We start from the raw sequence: 19,418 nt of genomic DNA, 5'->3' as shown, positions 1-19,418 counted from the left end.
GTCCACTCTAGTTGGTGGCAGTAATATACCAATTCGTTGTTTGTCAAGCGCTAATAAACACCAAGAAGAAAAGAAGGTAATAAAGGACGAATTCAGCCTTTATCACTCTCCCCCGCCATTGCCGCCTTTCAGTTTTGGACGAAATGCATTCTGGGATATTTGACTGCATCAAGTCTACACCAATCAGCACCGATGCGTTCTCGATAGAATGGGAGAACACATAGCGAAAGCACATCCGGGAATTTTGAGCGTACTTGGCTACTTGACGCATTCTGGAACAGTACTTGGTCTGCGACTGATGACGTATCACAAGTCCACGAGAAAGCAAGTACAAACGGCCCTAGTGGCTACGTCATCAGAAGTATGCGCGCGCACCCTTACTACGTCGTCACTGTTTAATTGTAAAAAAACGCAGTGACGATGACATTCCAACACTCGTGGGGGCAGCAACGTGGCAAAAACCGAGGACGAAGTACGTTTAAAATACAAAAGAAGAAACATGTTCGGTAGTGGTATCCACTACAGCTTTACTGTAATGTTTACGGACCTTTTACGGTTCATGGGCGTCCTGATTTTACTTCGTTTACTCGTCACAGTACCAGTCTTGTGTTGATAAGCCTGTTAATGTTTAATGTTGGGAAAGTTGCATGAAGCAGAATAGATGTCGAAATCCCTTCTGTTACACAACTCGGTACCAAAGATTTTGCCAGTAGACGTGCTCAAACTCTTAATGTAAATCATCTCTTTTCATTTAGCTTAATTAAATGTTAGAATGGCCGCCTTGCGAGCAGCAAAGCAAGCCCTGAGGAAAGAAGTAAAGCGACGGGTTGCCACAGTGACGGACGACGAGAAACGACGGCAGTCTCTTGTCGTTTCACAGAAGGTAAGGAAATGTTCATGGAAATGGGTAATGGAAATCAGTCTCTGTGTCCCAGATGTTGCATCCCCAGATTCTTCCATTTCTGCTAGTATTATAAAGACTTCGCCGAAAAAGAAGATTGCCATTTTTACATATATGCAAATACATGTATATACAGATGTGGCAAAAGCACAGACATGCTGTACTTAAGTAGAAGTAAAGATGCTAGTGTTAAAAAAATTATTCCAGCAAAAGCTGAAGTACTTATTCAACGTCTTTACTGAAGTAAAAGTGAAAAGGTACAAGCTCTGAAATGTACAAAAGTAAGAAAGTTTAAAAAGGACACTTCTACCAACTACTTTCACGCACTGGTAGCTAGACCTTCTCATATATTACTGTAAAACAAAAATAATATGTTAATAAGAGAATAGAACTGTTATGGAAATCTAAATTCTAATGCTAATGAATGTACTTATCTTGAAACTGTTATGTATGACACAAGCAATAAAGGAATAGAAAAAAAATAGTAGGGGGTGACTTTGCCTCCACACCTAAACAGAAAAATGACAACAGTCAGGGGTTAAAGTGAGATTTAGCAGGTGGAGTAACACAAAGATCTGTTTTAGTGGCTCAGTGTGGGGAAAATGCTAACAGCTCACCATCATTTCTAATGTCAGCTACAGTCGATTTTCTTAGTGGACAGGCTGTGATCAGCTAACCTGCCGCTACACACGGATCAAGTATCTGTTTAAAAATGATGTCTTTCCATGTAATTTTAATTGGTACACTTGATGAATTGGTAGTTTATCAAGTGTCACTGAGCAGTCTTTACGTTACTTCTTTCACTCCTTTCTCTGTCGGAAAATTCAGCAGCTGAACCTTTATCTAGCAATACACTGTGCAACAAACAAACACAAAATGCAGTTTCTAATAAAGGTGTTTATTATTAGGGGGGGGAATCCAAACTTACATGGACTTGTGAGAAAAAACGATGCATTATCCAGAAATGGCTAAAACATGGAACCTGACATGGAGGTCTGCTCCAGGGCCTCCTCCCAATGGGAGATACCCGGAAGACCTCACCCAGAAGGCATCCTTGTCAGATATACGAACCACCTAAACTGTCTCCTTTCGATGTGAGGGAGTGGCGGCTCTAGTCTGAGCCCCTCCTGGATGGCTGAACTCCGGCTCCAGCTTTTACGCTCAGCTCACTCGTGACAACGATGGACCAGTATATCGTCTGCATCACTGTAGCCGGACCCCCAATCCATCCGTCAATCTTCTGCTCCCCCCACTTTGTGAATTAGACCCCGATATACTTAAACTCATCCAGTCGGGGAACTAACTTGTCCCAAAAGTGGCCACTACACACTTTTCCAGCTGAGCCCTCAGACTTGGGAGATGCTGTTTCTCATTCTAGCTTCTTCACACTCAGCTGCGAACCACTCCAGTGTGAACTGGAGGCCACTACCTGACAGAACCACATCATCTGCAAAAAGCAGAGATGAGATTTTGACACCACCAAAGTGGAAGCCTTCCATCACTTGGCTACACCTAGAAATTCTGTCTATAAAAATTATGAACAGAATCAGTGACAAAGGGCAGCCCAGAAGAAGTCCCAACACCCACAGTCCGACTTATTGCTGGCGATGCAAACCAAACTCTTGCAATGGTTGTATAAGGACTGAATTTTTCTCGTAGTAATGGACAACACACCCAAGGTGAAACTCATCCCATTCTGCAACTCTGTAGGGCATTTATCTGCGTTCACACTTTTGTTTTTACTACATAATTCCATATGTGTTCATTCATTGTTTTGATGACTTTAGTGAGAATCTACAATGTAAATAGTCCTAAAAATTAAAGAAAAAAGTGTCTAAACTTTTTACTGGTAGTGTATCTTAGACTAAAGATATTTCTGGTCAAATTCACCCAAAAACCCTCTACAGATTACTGCTATAGGAGTGAAATAAATAAGTAAAATTAAATGATATAAATGATAGTAGCAAGTCCTTATTTGCAAGTCGCAAAGAGTGGGCCAACAAGTTAAGTTGGTCAAAAATAATACGTTGAATAAACTCAAATGTAAGAAAATGTTAGATAAACTTGAGCTTTTTGAGTTATCGCTGTTTTAAAAATTAATTTCACATTAGTTAATTTATTTAATTACTTTGAGCATTCAGATTTACAGTGTATTTTCAATTAAATTAATTAAATTAATTTCTTGTGGAAGATTAAGGATTCAGAACCTTGATTTTCTCTTCATCTGCATTTTCTTTCAGTTGTTCAGTCACCCCAAGTACGTGTCCTCTCAGCGGATTGCTGTGTTTCTGAGTATGAAGGATGAATTAAATACTCAGGAAATCATCAGGGACATGTTTAAGTGTGGTAAAAGCTGCTTCATTCCTAGATATGAGAGTACTAGCAGTCATATGGACATGTTGAAGGTCAACAGTCTGCAGGACATAGAGACGCTGCCTCTGACCTCCTGGAATATCCGACAGCCTGCTAAGGATGATAACAGCAGAGAGGAAGCATTGGCTTCAGGTTAGCATGCACACACACAAAACACTTTTATTAATAAGAGCAATAGGGGCAGACACACCCTAATACTAACCAATTGTTACACTGAATGTGGGTGGTCTAAAATTCAACTTTCAAATCAAATTCTCTGTTACACTTGATGTAACCTAACCCCGACCATGAACACCACAACCACACCAGTTCAAGACAGTGCTTTGCTTTGAATTCACCACAGTATTGCAAGCTAACCTGTTTATCCTGCTCTAAACCACAGAGTATACATGGTTTGAGTAGAGCCGGGCGATAGAACGATAACGATATGTATTGCGAAATAACTTTTTCTCGATAGAAAATTAAACTATTGCGATAGGCCTCATCTCTCTTGTCCTCTTAAAAAAAAAAGAACAGCCAATCCAAATTAAGTAGCGCAGAGCCGAACCAATCACAGCCGCAGCATCACGTCACGTGACTTGTTACGTACAGCACAAGTGCCAAGGCGCACATGTGTATTTGTTTTTGCAGCCAGGCTGCCCAGGTAATGGAGGAAATGAGTTTGCCGACTAGAGAAAAATCAACCGAGAGCGTGAGCGAAGGTTACCGAAGAAAAAACCGATGATGGTTCCAATGCGGAGAGATTGTCGAACGGAAGGGCCATAGAAGTTCCGTAGTGTGAAGGTATTTCGGCTATTTCAAGTCTGACAAAAAACAGAGTAGCGCGCACTGTAAATTGTGCCGAAAGCAAGTCTGGAAATACAATAAACCGGTGCATGCTCAATCTCTGACTGAAAGCGCTAATTCGTCATTCGGCTTTTGTCAGACTAAAGTAACTGTTAAAACTGTTTGAAAAGCTAAGCTATACAACAAGGAGAGATTGAGAATTTCCTTTTAGTTCTCAGTTTATTTGATATTGACAAAAGTTAGTCAATTTTGTCTGTTCTTCTGTAAAACAAACTAAGATTTATTTTTAGAATTAATATTTTGTTTCTAAGTGGAATTGACAATTTAGTCTGTTTTGTTTGTTCTATTTTGAAACTTAAACGCTTTAGCGGCTGCCTTTTGTGTAGTTTGCAATATTTGCCTTTATTTATCTGAAACTGAACTCTCATGTTCCTTAAGTACATCTACCCTGTTGAACTTATTATGGGAAATAAATATTTAAATCAAAACAAGCTGCAGATTATTTCACATTTTACTTGTGAGCAATGGCACATTTAAATCTTACAAATATAGTTATTTGGCTTATATCGTGATATATATCGTTATCGCCTGAAATGAAAAAAACATATCGTGATATGAAAAAATCTTATATCGCCCAGCTCTAGGTTTGAGTAACACAGTTTATTTTGCAGGGCATTTCAGAACATTATATTAAGATCTAATATCTGATTTTAAAAAATCAGGACATTTCATAGATCCATTGGAAATCAACAACCCTTTTAGAATGTACTATGCAAAACTATACATTACTGAAATAAAAACAGAAAACAGAAATGGAAATGGAATGGCAAAACCAAAATAATTTCTTTGCTTTTATAGAAAAGGGAGATGTGCACCACTTGGAACAAGTGATTACCAAGGAAGAAATAGAAACAGCCATAAACAGGATGAACACAGGGAAAAAGTTGGACCAAATGGTCTACCAACTGATGTATATAAAACATGAAAACTAAATTGCTTACCCCTCTCCTGGAGATGTTCCTAGAGGCGTTGGCCTTCAAAGGTTGTCCTTTACCTCCTTCACTATTTACTTTAGCAATTGAACCCTTTGTGATTACAATTCGATGTACAACTATGATGCAATAAATTAAAACAATATTTAAAAAAAAATAAAAAAATAAAAAGAAGGACTAAAACAAGAAGACAATAAAAACAACCAAAACAACAATTACTAAGTCTGTTAAAACAAAAAATGTTTGGGTTAATGTGTGCTGAAAGCCAGTCCATAAATGTGTCTTCAGTAATGATTCAAAAAGTTAACCAAACGCAATTCCAAAAAATTAGTTTTTGGTTGTTTTTTTTAAAAGAGACCAATGAATCGACAGATCTCAAGCTTAGAGGAAGAGAATTCTAGAGTCTGGGGACCACAGTGGCAAAAGCTCTGTCTACCTTAGTTCTCAGCCTTGTAACAAGTAGGCCCTGATTATATGATCTCAGGGCCCTGCTAGGGACACAGAATGTAGAATTTCAATAATGTAAGCTGGTGCTTGCCCATGAAGAGCTCTAAAAGTCAGAACCAGAATCTTAGAATGGAATGTGAATTCAGAGTCCATTGCTGCAGCATTTTGAACAACCTAGAGGGAGTTTTTTTCTTAGAAAAATAAATATGAATTACAGTAATCCAGATGTGATGAAATGAATGCATGAGTACCTACAGTTCAGTGTGTGATACAATAGGACTTAATTTGGCAGTGTTTCTTAAGTGATAAAAGCAAAACCGAACCAGAGACTTGACATAAACATCCAACATGAGACCGGAATCAAGGGTTACCCCAAGTTTCCCGATAGACGATTTAGCAAATGTTGAATGGGGACCAAGAGCTTTTATTATCTTAGGCATAAATCTGTCAGGGGAACATACAAGGACTTCAATTTTTCCTTCCTACATACAGATTAAACAGGAATTTTTGAGTTAGGATGTATATGTACAGACACAATGAGAACTTTAACAGTAATTATACTGTCTACTTGCACCATCCAGGAGGTCTGGACCTGATTTTGATGCCAGGGTTGGGCTTTGACCATGCCAGGAACCGACTGGGACGAGGGAAGGGTTTCTATGATAACTACCTGGAGCGTTGCAAAAAACACCCCAAAGGCAAGCCCTACACAATTGCCTTGGCCTTCAAAGAGCAGCTTTGTGAAAAAGTACCTGTTGATGACCATGATGTGCCCATAGATGAAGTACTGTATGAGGATGAAAAATAGCTAGTTGTCACTAGGGCTGGTCTATGAACTCAGGAAGTCCACTAACCCTTTAAACATGGCCTTTCCATTCAACACCAGGGTTTTGTAATTGTTGGAGTGGATGAAATTCGAAGAATGTCGTAATTAATGCTGTTATTATCAATGTTATCACCTCAGTCTGTGGTTGTCCTGATATGAGACAAGCTAAGGTAATACGCTCAGGCTACAGTCAAGAAGTAATGTATAATTTATGAGCTGTATAGTCTGGTTAGTTTGTTCTTCATTCAGCAACTCTCTCCAGTGGACTTAATTTCCAGCCAGTTTTCCAAGATATTTTAGAATGTGATTAGATGTGGAATGCTCATCTTCAGTTCAGGTTGAACCAGTTCACAGTGGACCGACATTGTCAAATGAAGTCACCAGGCTGTTTATCTTGTCATAAAAAGCTTTTAAAAGGTATTATGTAATACTGTCTAAAATTAAATATTAATTTCCAGAGCATAATAATTTGAAAGCAGCAGCAAATAAAGATGTGTTAGAAAATGTTTTCATGTTGCCTTCTTATCAACCAGTATTTTTTATGATGTGTGATTAGCTTGGTTATCTTGTCACTGTCTCTACACAGGCTCACTGAGACAACCACAGTAGTGGGGTGTAAGCCAGCAGTTCTCAAACTTTGGCATATCACCAGAGGGAAAAGTTCACAAAACATATTTTCAACTAATTCTTAACATAAAAAGGTCCAAGCGGAATCAATTAATGTAAGCATCATCACACTGTGTATTTTCTTAACAAAAATCATTGAAATTAATGTAACTAAATAATTTGTCATTGTCCTCCATGCTCAGTTGCAATGATATTATTCCTCACACTAACTACTGTTGTTAACTGGATGGAAGCTTTATCAGTGAGGAAGCACATGCAAGTTACTTGAGAAAAAGGAAAGTATGAATTGTATTTACATTTTTTGTAGAATTATTAACTATTCTTACCTATTTACATAGCTTCAAAAACATTAGCAAATGTAGCTTAAATCACTAGATTAGATAGAGCCCACATTTTTTTTGCTTTGTATTTTAAACAGACTTTAACAAGTATAAACAAATCTTTTTTGCACACACACACACACACACATTCTCATCTATAGATGCACAAACATAACATTTTCAGATGTTTTGGTTTACAAGGTTACAAAACTCAGTTCATAACTACGCAGTCTGATTTACAAGTACAAAATATTTATGACCACAGTTTGAGCCCATATACCTCTTTCTCCCAACAAGGTTTAAGTGTTTCCTGTGTGAGGTGATCCTGTCCATGCCCTTGCAAATTCACCCAGTAATTTAATGAAAATTGTTTTCTTCTGATATCAAGAGGTATTTCTCCCATTTCCCTCTGAAGTGTAGCTGTTGGGGTTGATTTTTTTGCACCTGTCCAGAGTCTTAAAGCCTGGTCCTGAATGCACTCTAACTTTTTTTTAAAAACTTGTTTCTGCGTCTACTCCACTTTGTGAGGCAGGTCCTATTTAAATGATTTCTTGATTAAGAACAGGTGTGGCAGTAATCAGGTCTGTGTGTGGCTAGAGACTCAACTTTCCAAAGACAGTTAATTTATGTTATAACAGGATGGGCAATCAGCTTTTCACACAGAGCTAGGTTTGAATTTTCTTTCCTGTTAATAGTAAACACATTCATTCAGAAAACTGCATTTTGTATTTACTTGTGTTATCTTTGTCTAATATTTCAATTTGTTTGATGATCTGAAACATTTTAGTGTGACAAACATACAAAAAAATAGGAACTCAGTACCGTGGAATACCACGGATATACAGTTCATGCTTTGAGCCATTTGTCTTTTTCTAATTCAATTAAAATTTTAACCTCAGTCTTACTTCAGTTTTTTACCTTACATTGAATGGAAATTAAATATGATTTCTGAATATCATTCAAGTATTTCAAAAGTATAGTGTCATGTCTAAAATATGACCACATGTATTTTGGTAATTTTGCAGTGCTTAAATTGCTTCTCTTTTGTTGATGTACTAAAACAAAAGTTGGACAAAACCATATCCCGACCCCCCAATTAAAAAAAACAAACAAACAAACAAGAGGACCAACAGAGCACAACTCCCCCCAAAAGGCAACGGATATACTAAAATGTAAGTTTTTTAAAACATTTTTTTAATTACAACACGCTATTGTCTGCCTATTTTCATATTGCAATATGATGATGTCAGCCTGCTTTTATTAAAACATTCTAATGCATGACCTTTAACTTAAGACCTTGAATCATTACATACTCAAAAAATCTATTTTATTATCTTTACCCATATGCCCAGACTTCCTCTGTGAATTGTGACCCTATTGTAGTGGAGGGGTTTATGTGTTCTTGTTGTTTTTGTTTTTTTCTCTTCTTGGACAAAAATACAGGGGAAAAAAACCCTTTGTAACCTCAAAGATAAATAAAAGTCATCATATAGGTACAACTATTTTGCTGTTCCTTGTGATGTGAGCAATGGAAGAGCTGCACTTATATAAATTCCCTTGGGGTTAGGATTATTTGCTGTTTATAGATAAAGTTTAAAGGGGGTAATGAAACCACAATGAGACTTTTTGTCATCAGCATGGCCCAATAATTAACTGTGGGAGAAAAATTTGTTTGGAGAACTACAGCCTGTTAAGGAGAAATATGAATTTTGACATTCCTCATTGGAGCTTGTCACAAAGTCTCCAGCAGCTGGGAAACATAATTGTATGGGGAAAGGGAAAGGCCATAAAAACAGGCAGACAGGAAGACTTAATGATTTGAAAAGGTCACAACATTTTAACTCAGACACAAAAGAGGTGATGGGAGGAGAAGTAGGAGGAAAGGGTGGGCGGCAGCACTGCTGCACATTGGTAGCAAGGCACATGACTAGAAATAAAGTAATGTCATCGGCTGGCTTGTATAGCATTGCATAAACCTAAATAGGAATGCCAGCTGTGCACAGACATTACAAAGCATGTTGCATTTAAATTGAATAGCCCCTGAGACAGAGCAGAAATGTTGACAAAAATGAATATGGAATAAAGCAAAGGAAGGCTTAAAGTGTGTACTGTCATATGAACCAGCAGTAATGAAGTAGCTGAACCATTTGGACAGATGAACTGCTTCAGACGCCTACTGCTGAAAGATCACTGTACCAACCCTTTATCTTCTCAAGGATATTTGAGGGTTTTCCTGTGATAAAAGGAATGAAACACATACAGCATTACAGGCACTTGAACATTTTCTGTCCAGTGTTTTTTCACTTTTCTGCTTGTACAGTTTGCCAGCTGCCTCTCTCTAGTGCAGCACACCACCCTGCTATCAGGTCCCAGCATCCTGTTCATACAGGGCAAGCATGTTACAAGAAGGCGCATGGGTCAGGTTCCCCTGACAACCCACTGCTCCACCCCTCCCCTGTAGCTGAGCCACAAACCACACCCTGCCACATACCCCCATTGCCCGAGTTAGGCCGGGGAGCCATCTGGCCTCCTGCGAGGGGCACAACCACTGTAGTAGTGTGATCTGAACAGAGGGTGAAAGAGCAGTCCAGGAGGTAATAACAAAGCTAGTCGACCGCCCACTGGATGGCCAGGCACTCCTTTTCCCTCATACTGTACCTGGTACGAGGCAGTGGCGGGGGAACACAGAGTGGTGGAGTTTGAAATATTACTCTTTCTGGGTCACAAAATAAACGTATTATTAGTAGTATTATTATTATTTGCATAAGTGCTCTAACGTTTTCGGAGATGCCTGTTAACCACCAGATGACCGGGTGGTCACTTGGGTTAAACATAATATATAAGGCTGAACTGACAAAAAAAATCACCGACTACACCACCAGGTATTACAGGAAAAACCATAAAGCCTTTGAACTAAAACAAACGCTGTTGTGACAGTGATGTACACTGTCTTGTTGGTATGTTTCCAAACCGATATCATGAGCAGCAGCTTCTACAGCTGTGGCTCCAGCAAACATCAGCTGATACTAGAAATTAATTTTAAATAAATTCTAACAACAGCTGATCAAACTTGAACGTGCTGTTGTTGTTGTTTAGCGCAACATCCACTGGTTTCCTGTTTCTGGCGCAAAGTGGGAGATAAACAAACAAGAGAGACGATCAGCTGATCATTGATCAGTTTCATGATTGAAGTAGCAACAGGAGAGGGAGGGAGAGAGAATGAGGGGAGAAGAGGCAGCTGTGCACCAAAGACAGAATAACTCCAGCTTTGTGTCTTTTTCATTCTAGCTGAAGTACGGGACTAATCGCGTTCCTTTTCCCCTCAATACAGATGTATTGTAATTGGTCCAGCCCAGAGTTGATCATGACCAATTGGCTAATCCACCACCTTTCATTGTTTATACCATTACAAAATCAAACAAACATAAAAATGAAAAATCACCATCGGCCCATCGGGCAAATGCCCGGTATGCCCAATGGCCAGTCCAGCTGTGCGGTCAGCTGGTGGGTAACAGGCATCTCCAAAAACGTTAGAGCACTTATGGAAATATGTGATGTTTGATGAATCGAGCAGGTATTTGAAGTTTACACAGCACCGTTCTCGGATGAAAATATCTTAAAAGTTTATTTTGTGACCCAGAAAGAGTAATATTTCAAACTCCGCCACTCTGTGTTCCCCCGCCACTGCCTCGTTTGAGTTTTGGACGAAATGGATTCTTGGATATTGCATTTCGTCATTTCGAGCTGACTGGAGACCAGAACAGCCAATCAGATTTTTTTGCATCCAAGTCTGTGATTGGCTGGTTTTGTGGCACAAATATAACGGTGTGCAGAAAGAGTTGAGCGCGCACGGGCAGAAATGTTGAGAGCGCGAGCAATACATTGCGAGCAAGCGCAAATACAAAAACTGAGCGAGAGGGGCTGCTATTGTGTGTGTGTATGGATAATAGCAAATACTGAAATACATTTTTTGCATGCAGCAATGAAGTTTGTTCACTCAAATTCAGCTTTTCTTTGCTCAAAATAAATTTCTCCTCAAAATGCACTTGCACCTCCAAACTTTTTTTTACGTGCACTCAGAATAGTGGCACAAAAATAACGCCATACCAACCCTCTGTTCAAGGTGTCAGTCTGCAGAATTAAAAGGAGGGAGAAGTTGGGTGTGTGGAGCTGGCGTTCCCCACAGAGAGCTTCCTTCACCTGCATGAATGCCGCCTGGCACTGCTCTGTCCACCATACCAGATCTGGGTCACCCTTTCGAATCAGACAAGTCAAGGGGCTGGTCAGCTTTGAAAAGTTCGGCATGAACCAGTGGTAATAACAAGCCAGCCCTAAGAACCACATGACCCCACTTTTGGTCTTGGGATGCAGGTCTTCAGCCAATGACTGCGCTCTTCTCCATCTAAGGGTGCACCTGCCCATGTCCCAAGTGGTACCCCAGATACTGTATCTTCCTCTGTCCAACCGCACAGTTCTTCGGATTGGCTGTGAGCCCTGTCTGCCTCAGATAGAAAGCACATACTAGCCCACGAAACCTCTATAAAAGAAGTTGATTAGTTGCCCAGTGCTAACTACCTCAAAGTCCAGGTGTCTTCTCTGCTAACTCTGATATGAAGAAACCTGAGTAGCCTTGCAGGTCAAATCCTATCAGTCCCTCCTGTTAACAATAGCTCCCCTATTGTTCGTGGCTCTTATTATTTCTGGAATGCTTTTTGTAGCCTGGACAGCAGGCTTTTATTATGGCTAGGGTAACCTGTAATATATCAGTCAATATCGATTTTATTTTTATAGCACATTTAAAAGCAACAAAGTTGTGCAAAGTGCTTCACAATTAGTTAATAAACAAGATAAACAACAGGATATCAAATACAGAAAAATAAAATGTGAGCTTAGGCAAAAACCATATATTTAACATTAAAAAAAGAAAACAAACATAAAACAAGCCTGATGGTACTCAAGCTGAACTTAATTAAAGCCAACATAAAAACGTGAGTTTTAAGACTTGATTTGACTGGATTGGACCACCAAGACTGTCTAGACTCGGAAGTACGAATATCAAGTGGCAAGTTGTTCCAGAGTCTAGGCGATGCAACTGCGAAGGCCTGATCTCCTCTATGCTTTAATCAAGACCTAGGCTGTAAGACCTCAAGACCTCAGCACTGAGATCGTCTAGTACTTTTTTTTAGTTATATATGGAGTTTTCTTAAATAACTGAGCGCCATACCATTTAAAACTTTGAAAAAAGTAAAAGAATCTTAAAATCAATATGATAATGGACAGGGAACCAATGTAAATTTGCTAAAACTGGAGTGATGTGTTCATACCTTCTAACACCTGTTGAAAGACGTGCAGCAGCATTTTGGACTAAGTGTGAGCGATGGAGAGATGAGTGATCAAGACCCAAATAGAGAGAATTACAGTAGTCCAATCTACATGAATATGTTTTTCTAGGGCTTTAGGAGAAAGATAAGGCGACGCTTTGGCAATTTCATGTAACTGATAAAAACTGTTTTTCACAACTGTAGACACTTGCTTCTCTAATTTAAAAGAGTCTATAAAAACCCAGCCAAGATGTCTTACATTGTGGGTATGATGACAAGCAAGAGGACCAAAGGTAGCAGTTAACTTATCCAAAGATGTATGGCTTCCAAAAACAATAACCTCAGTCTTATTTTCATTTGGGGTAAGAAAAGTCTGTGTTAACCTGTCTTTAACCTCCTAAGACCCGAACTCTTCCACAGCATGCATTTTTAATTTCTCTTTGATATTTGGGCATATTGGGACCCGATGAATGTAAAAACAAAGAATTACCAGATTTTTTTTTTACCTAATTTTTGTTTCTAAGAAAAATGAGAGCCACACATGAGGATATTCGTTTAAAATTTTGATAGAACAGTAGCAGTATAATGTCCTCGTAAGTGGATATCAGGCACTTGTAGAGTAAAATTTAGTATTTTGGTCTAAATAACCCAAAATGTGATGTTCACATATGTGGACATCAGTTCCTAGGAGGTTAACAACATATAGACAGATAAACAGAGACTGCAGTGGGACAGAGACATCCAATTTAGGGGAAGTAAATTTGGATGTCATCAGCATAACAGTGAAAGAGAATGTTGTATTTTCTGAAAATAGATCTCAAAGGCAGCATGTATAAAGAGAACAGAGTGGGACCGAAAACAGACCCCTGTGGCAGACCACAACAAATAGGGGCAGAGGAAGAGGAGTATTTTCCAATAGCAGCAGGAAAAAAACTTTCTGATAGATGTGATTTAAACCATGATAAAACTGCCTTTAAGACCAAAGATCTGTTCAAGTTTTGATAAAAGAATATTATGATCAACTGTGTCAAAGACGACATTCAAATCCAAAAGAATTAAAACAGCAGAAGAACCTGAGTCGACAGTTAGAAGAAGATAACTCTTAAAAGTGCCGTCTCAGTACAGTGAAGAAATTTAAAACCAGACTGGAACTCTTCACAAATGTCACAACTTTTTCCAGAATTTTGGACATAAAAGAAAGTTTAGAAATTGGCCTGTAGTTAGAAAGAGCATTTGGATCAAGAGTTTTCTTTTTAATAATAGGTTGCACAACAGCATGTTTGAAAGCATCTGGTACACAACCTAATGACAGGGAAGCATTTTAATAGAAGTAAAATACTAGGCCCAATAACGTGAAGAGCTTCCTTGAAAAGGTCAGAGGGAAGAATATCCTGTGGGGAATTAGAAGGTCTTAGATGATCAATGACTTCCTTTAAGACAAAAAAAGTCACATGCTCAAACTGCTGAAAAACAGCAGAGCACTTATCAGGCAGATCTAGGTCAAACACTGCCTGTGAATGTGGAGACCTTAAAGCAGAGTTTTCTGGCTGGCCCATGCCTACACACACATCACCAAAATAAAACTTAAACAATAAACAGGCATTTCTAGCACTTAAACTTCATCTCTGAATTTTATATGTATCAAACTTTGATTTTGATTTAGCTTTGATTAAGAATAAAAATGCTTTATTATTAGGAAATAGACAAAAGCTCTGTGTTAGCAATCTGATCATTTTTAATCACAAAGGCTGAATGTTAATACCTTTTACGCTCTCTTAGCTGTGATGTAGAGGCACACAGGAGTGGACCTCAATCTCTTTCTACCCCAGGCCACGCGAGACATTTAAGCATAGAAAAAAGTGCTTGTAAAAATACATGCACTCAACTAAGTCAACTAAGGCATTTGTTTGATTACTTGAATATAAAAATGTTTGGTTAATATAAATATATGATGTTCAAGTTTGTTACATGATTCCTTCTTGTTGTTTGTATTTGAATCAAAGACAATTCAGAGCAACTAGATCTATATGTGTTCACCCAATAACAAGCAAGTACTTCAAAACAGTGACTCTGACATTGCTAATGATTGCGCATGCTCCACATTCCACACAAATCAAAGCAAGCGGAAACAGGTTGTTAAGGTTGTTAAGCTAACTAATCTTCAGAGCTACCATTTGCAGAAATACTTTTTTGTATCCCTGATGCCAAGGGTATAGGTATAGACCTGAATGTATTTATGTCTGTAGGAGTGAAGAGTAAATGTAGTTATTAAAGTTTTGTAATTTTATAGTTAACAAACGTGTGCTTTGTTGTTTTGTTTTCTAGTTTACTCCAGGTATTTTTTCGCAAGTGAATAATAAAGAGAAAGACTTTGTGTAGAAATCTATTTGTATTCTCTTGTTTAGCTACTGTTAGCCTCTGTGCTATACCTGAGACTTGGAGGGGACTGTTATGGTCACCAGCTTCAAAGGCCAAAGCCCCCCCTCCAATCCTCCTCCCCCAACCCCTGACAGCAGCATCATACTAGCAGAGGAGCTCAACAGCTTCTTTGCCTAGCTTGAGACCATCCCTCCCCTGGACCCATCTTTATCACCAAACTGGTTCGCCTTCAGATCCCCCCTGCCATGCCTTCAAACGTTTGCTGAAATGTTGCTACTCTTATGAGTTAGACATCAATGTCTTCATCCAGGATGTGTTGGTCCTCACTTGTTTGTTAGCAATGCCCAGGTGTCTGGTCTGAATAGAATAGAATAGAATAGAATTCAACTTTATTGTCATTGCACACGTCACAAGTACAAGGCAACGAAGTTCAATGAAATCTGGAGTCTCATCTGCTTTAGTTGCAGTTGTTGGGTTCCCTCGCTCAAAACGAGCATAAAAGTTGTAGTGGTGTTTTGCATTTTTGATGCTCCTCTTTAGCTTAGCCCTGGCTGTATTGTAGGCCTGTGCATCCCTGACCTGAAGGCGTTATTGCGGGCCTTTAGGAGGAGATGAACATCCCAGTTCATCCAAGGCTTCTGGTTGTGGTACATGGTGATCTGTTTCTGGGTGGTGACACTGTCTGTAGTCGTGGAGATGTAGTCCAGTACAGATGAGGTGTACTGGTCCAAGTCTGTTTGGATGAACGTATTCCAGTGTGTGGTTTTGAATCGGAGCACGGCATCTGTCCAATCTGGCCACACTTTAATTGTCTTCACAGCAGGTTTCACACGTTGGATGAGTGGTGAGTACTGAGGTCTGAGGAACAGTGAGAGATGGTCTGTTGTTTGGACCTAAGCTTTCCACCAGAGCTCAAATACATGTTTGAAGTCTTGCAGAGGATATTTTGGAATCTTGATCGACACAATTGTCATCCAAGATACATACTCTCAAAGGCTCTTTCTCACCTGTTTATTAAACAGAATTTTACCCCCTCATTTTCATGTTTTTCTCCACAAATGTCTCTTGTAACCAAAACTACAATCTCAATTCAGGTTAACGTGTTAAACCCACTTGATTAACTTGTTTATTTTTATGTATACAAATACAAAATATTTACCTTACACCAGTCCCTTTTATATACAGTATAACTTACTGTATAACTTACAGTATAACTACAGTATAAGTAGCTAAATTCTGGTGCCATCCAGCTTCCAAAATATGTTTGTGGAGGATTGTTAACGCTGTGATTAACCTGCTTATTTTTGCCTTTTAAAACTCTTTATGCACTACCAGTCAAGAGTTTGGATACATGTTCTCACTGAATGTTTTTTCTTTATTTTTACTACTTTCTAGATGTAGATACACGCTGAAGACATCGAATATACAACAATATATATGTGGCAAAGAAAAAATTGATGAATAACTCTAAATATGTTTTATACTTTAGCCACCCTTTGCTTTGTTGACAGGGCTGCAAACCCTTGGCCTTCTTTCAATGAGCTTCATGATGTAGTCACCTGAAATGGTTTTCACTTCACAGGGGTGCCTTGTCAGGGTTCATTTGTGGAATTTCTTTCTCTTCCTCATCCGAGGGAGCTTTACAGCAGCATACCACACTCAGTGCTACTTCCCCTTTCTGACGACTCTATGCAATTCCGTATCCAAATTAGTGCAGTACTGCAATAAAACAAAACAAAGTCAAAAGTTTATTTCTGTGTTTTTTCACTTTTACTTCACTAAAGATGTTGAATGAGTACTTCAGCTTTTACCAGAGTGCTTTTAACACAATGAACTATACTTCTTTTTAAGTATAGAATTTATTTTCTTTTGCCACCTCTGGTCATAGGTTTGCATAAAGTCATCATAAACACAAATATAATAGTAATTTGGGGGCTTTTAATTATTTATTTGAAGTGTTCTTTTGTGTAGTTCATTTTTCTTTAATTACTTTAAAAAAAATCGGATGTACAAGTTAGAATTTATTTAGGATTTTTTTCTCTCTCATATGCACAATGTGAAATGTATGTATACAGTCTCAAATATATATACTTGATACCCCCAATAACCTCAACCAGCTTTTGGTAGCCATCAAGAAGCTCCTGGCGTAAATGCTTTTTCCCTGTCTCATTTCTCGTGAATACATATAACTTAATTTATTGACATCTATCGTTGGATTTCTTTGCATATGCAGATGGGTTGTTACCATCATCTGGTGAGAATTTCATTCATATTTTAAACACTGTATAGTGTTGTCTTCCCATTAGTCACTTGTTATTTTGTTTATTAATTGACCAATGAAGGGTTTCTTTCAGTTCAATCTAGCCTGCCTCTCGTTCTCTGTGTTTGGGTCCTCCCTAACACTGCACATGGTCTGCAGCATCTACAGATGCTGTAGTGTCTGCCATTTGCATTTAGGTAATCTCAGTCTCTCACTGAACATGCTCCTGTGACTAGCCAGCATGTCATTGTCTGAGGTGGGAGGTATTGTCCAGCATTGTCCTTAACTTGAACAACATATCCTTATCTTGGACAACAACAAAATGTAAAACTGCCCATTTCTAGCATAGTGGTAACACTACACACCTTGACAAAATGTAGTCAGAAGAAACAAAGAGAGGGAAGGTAGCCAGAACTGAGCGGATTGTGCTATGCTAGGAAAGCTACAACCACCAAGTACCTGCAGAGGGTAAGGCAAGTTCTGAGGAGTCAGCTGAATGGTAAGAACGAGATCCAGGCTATCAACACCTACACGCTGCCAGTGGTCAGATACCCTGCTGGGATAATAAGCTGGCCAAAGGAGGAGAGGTGGAGATAGAAGCCACCAACATTAAGACAAGGAAGATCCTGACCATGCATGGAGAGTTTCACCCCAGGTCTGACAGACCCCTGTCTTAGCAGAAGGAAGGAGGCTGGGCACTAGTGAGTGTCAGAACCACTGTCCAGTATGACACAACGGACATCCATGAATACATCAGGAAGATGGCCACAACCGACCGTGTGCTAAGTAAATACCTCTGGCAGCAGAAACCCATGAAAGAAGTGGAGCAAGAGGAAGAGCCATAAAGGAAGGCAGGCCCCTGCACAGTATATAACATCAGCAGAAAGAGGAAGTGGCTGACATTTAGAAATCCTACAAGTGGCTGGACAAAGCTGGACTGAAAGACAAGCACAGAGGCACAAATCAGGAACAAGCTCTAAGTACAAGAGGGCAGAGGTCTACACCAGGTACAGCTTTTGCACAGCCTGCACCCCAGGCAATAGAATCAACGCATTTAATATATCTTTTACACTAAAAGAGCTGCACTATGTCCATTCTATTTCTAAGAATTGTTAATAGTTGTACGTGGTTATGAATTTGTGCAATATTTGTCTGCACGATAGGAAAAATTCCAGCTATGCTGTTAAAGATGGTTAAAAATATATACTGGTGAATTGCAATGGTGCTAATAAAATAGATAAAAATCTGAGAATGAGCTATATCAGCCTTTTTCAAAGTTTTCTCATTTTATGAAGAATGTAGTTTAACTGGTGCCCAGCCTCTTTTCGTTTTCCAAATGTGAGCCTCAGCCAAATGAAGTTGAGTATCCCTGCTCTACTGTATGTGATTCTGTATGTACTGTTATATGTGAGGAATGTGATTCAGCTTTACCAAGTCTGAAAGCCAAAAGGAAAAATTTATACCTAATTGTCTGATATTGCCTAGCAGTAGTGAAGTTGTGGAGGTGTTCTGAAAGTCACAATTCAATTCAGTTCAATTCCGTTTTATTTATACAGCGCCAAATCACAACAACAGTTGCCTCAAGGAGCTTTTTATTGTAAGGTAAACCCTACGGTAATACATACAGAGAAAACCTTACAGTCATATGAACGCCAAGCATTGCTAACACCAAAATCATGTATGTATTATTTAAGAATGTCTGTAGTGTCTGCCAGTTCCTTTGACTCATTGCTCTACTGTGCCTGTCAATTTCTGGATTAAGTAACAGGTTGAAATCTCTTCCAGTTAAAATAAGTGTGGTGTCAGACTGATCCAAAAATAAAGTGAAAAAGGCATTAACAAAAGGAGGGATCAAAATTTGGTCCATATATACAAAATTTATATTAGTATATGAACTACACATTTTGTAGTGTTGAATGTGTGTGTGTGTGCGTGCCTGTGCTTTAATTGTGCAATAAATCGCACAGTCCAGCCACCCAAGAATACGTCTGAAATTATCTCAAATCAACAGCAATAACAACAGGAAAAAAACACACTATGTTCAATTGTTCTTTGCAGATATGTCTATAATAGACATGAAGAGAGAATTAGAAAAAGGCGTTTGTAAACAGAGCCCCCCTGACACAAGATCAGTACAGCCATGGAGCGGTGTTCTGGTCACGATAAAGTTGACTGTTAACATGTAG

At 38.9% G+C, this 19,418-nt stretch overlaps 1 protein-coding gene across 3 annotated transcripts; it reads left to right on the top strand.

Annotated features, from left to right (window-relative positions):
* Positions 1-421: 421 nt before the first annotated feature.
* On the top strand, positions 422-6,812 carry mthfs (5,10-methenyltetrahydrofolate synthetase (5-formyltetrahydrofolate cyclo-ligase)). Of its 3 annotated transcripts, none has more exons than XM_063477412.1 (4): positions 422-472; positions 756-883; positions 3,142-3,406; positions 6,081-6,812. In XM_063477412.1, exons 2-4 carry the CDS (start codon positions 773-775, stop codon positions 6,305-6,307), a joined length of 603 nt encoding a protein of 200 aa, XP_063333482.1. In that variant the 5' UTR covers positions 422-472; positions 756-772; the 3' UTR covers positions 6,308-6,812. The 3 variants fall into 3 exon arrangements, with proteins under 3 accessions (XP_063333482.1, XP_063333556.1, XP_063333458.1); XM_063477486.1 differs by lacking the exon at positions 422-472 and having other exon boundaries at positions 479-883; positions 3,142-3,158; positions 3,270-3,406; XM_063477388.1 differs by lacking the exon at positions 422-472 and having other exon boundaries at positions 480-883.
* Positions 6,813-19,418: the final 12,606 nt, after the last annotated feature.

This window comes from Pelmatolapia mariae, linkage group LG1 (genome assembly GCF_036321145.2).
Source record: "Pelmatolapia mariae isolate MD_Pm_ZW linkage group LG1, Pm_UMD_F_2, whole genome shotgun sequence".
NCBI classification, from domain to species: domain Eukaryota; kingdom Metazoa; phylum Chordata; class Actinopteri; order Cichliformes; family Cichlidae; genus Pelmatolapia; species Pelmatolapia mariae.
The sequence above is the reverse complement of the archived record's forward strand: the minus strand, read 5'-3'. Positions and strand labels throughout refer to the sequence as shown.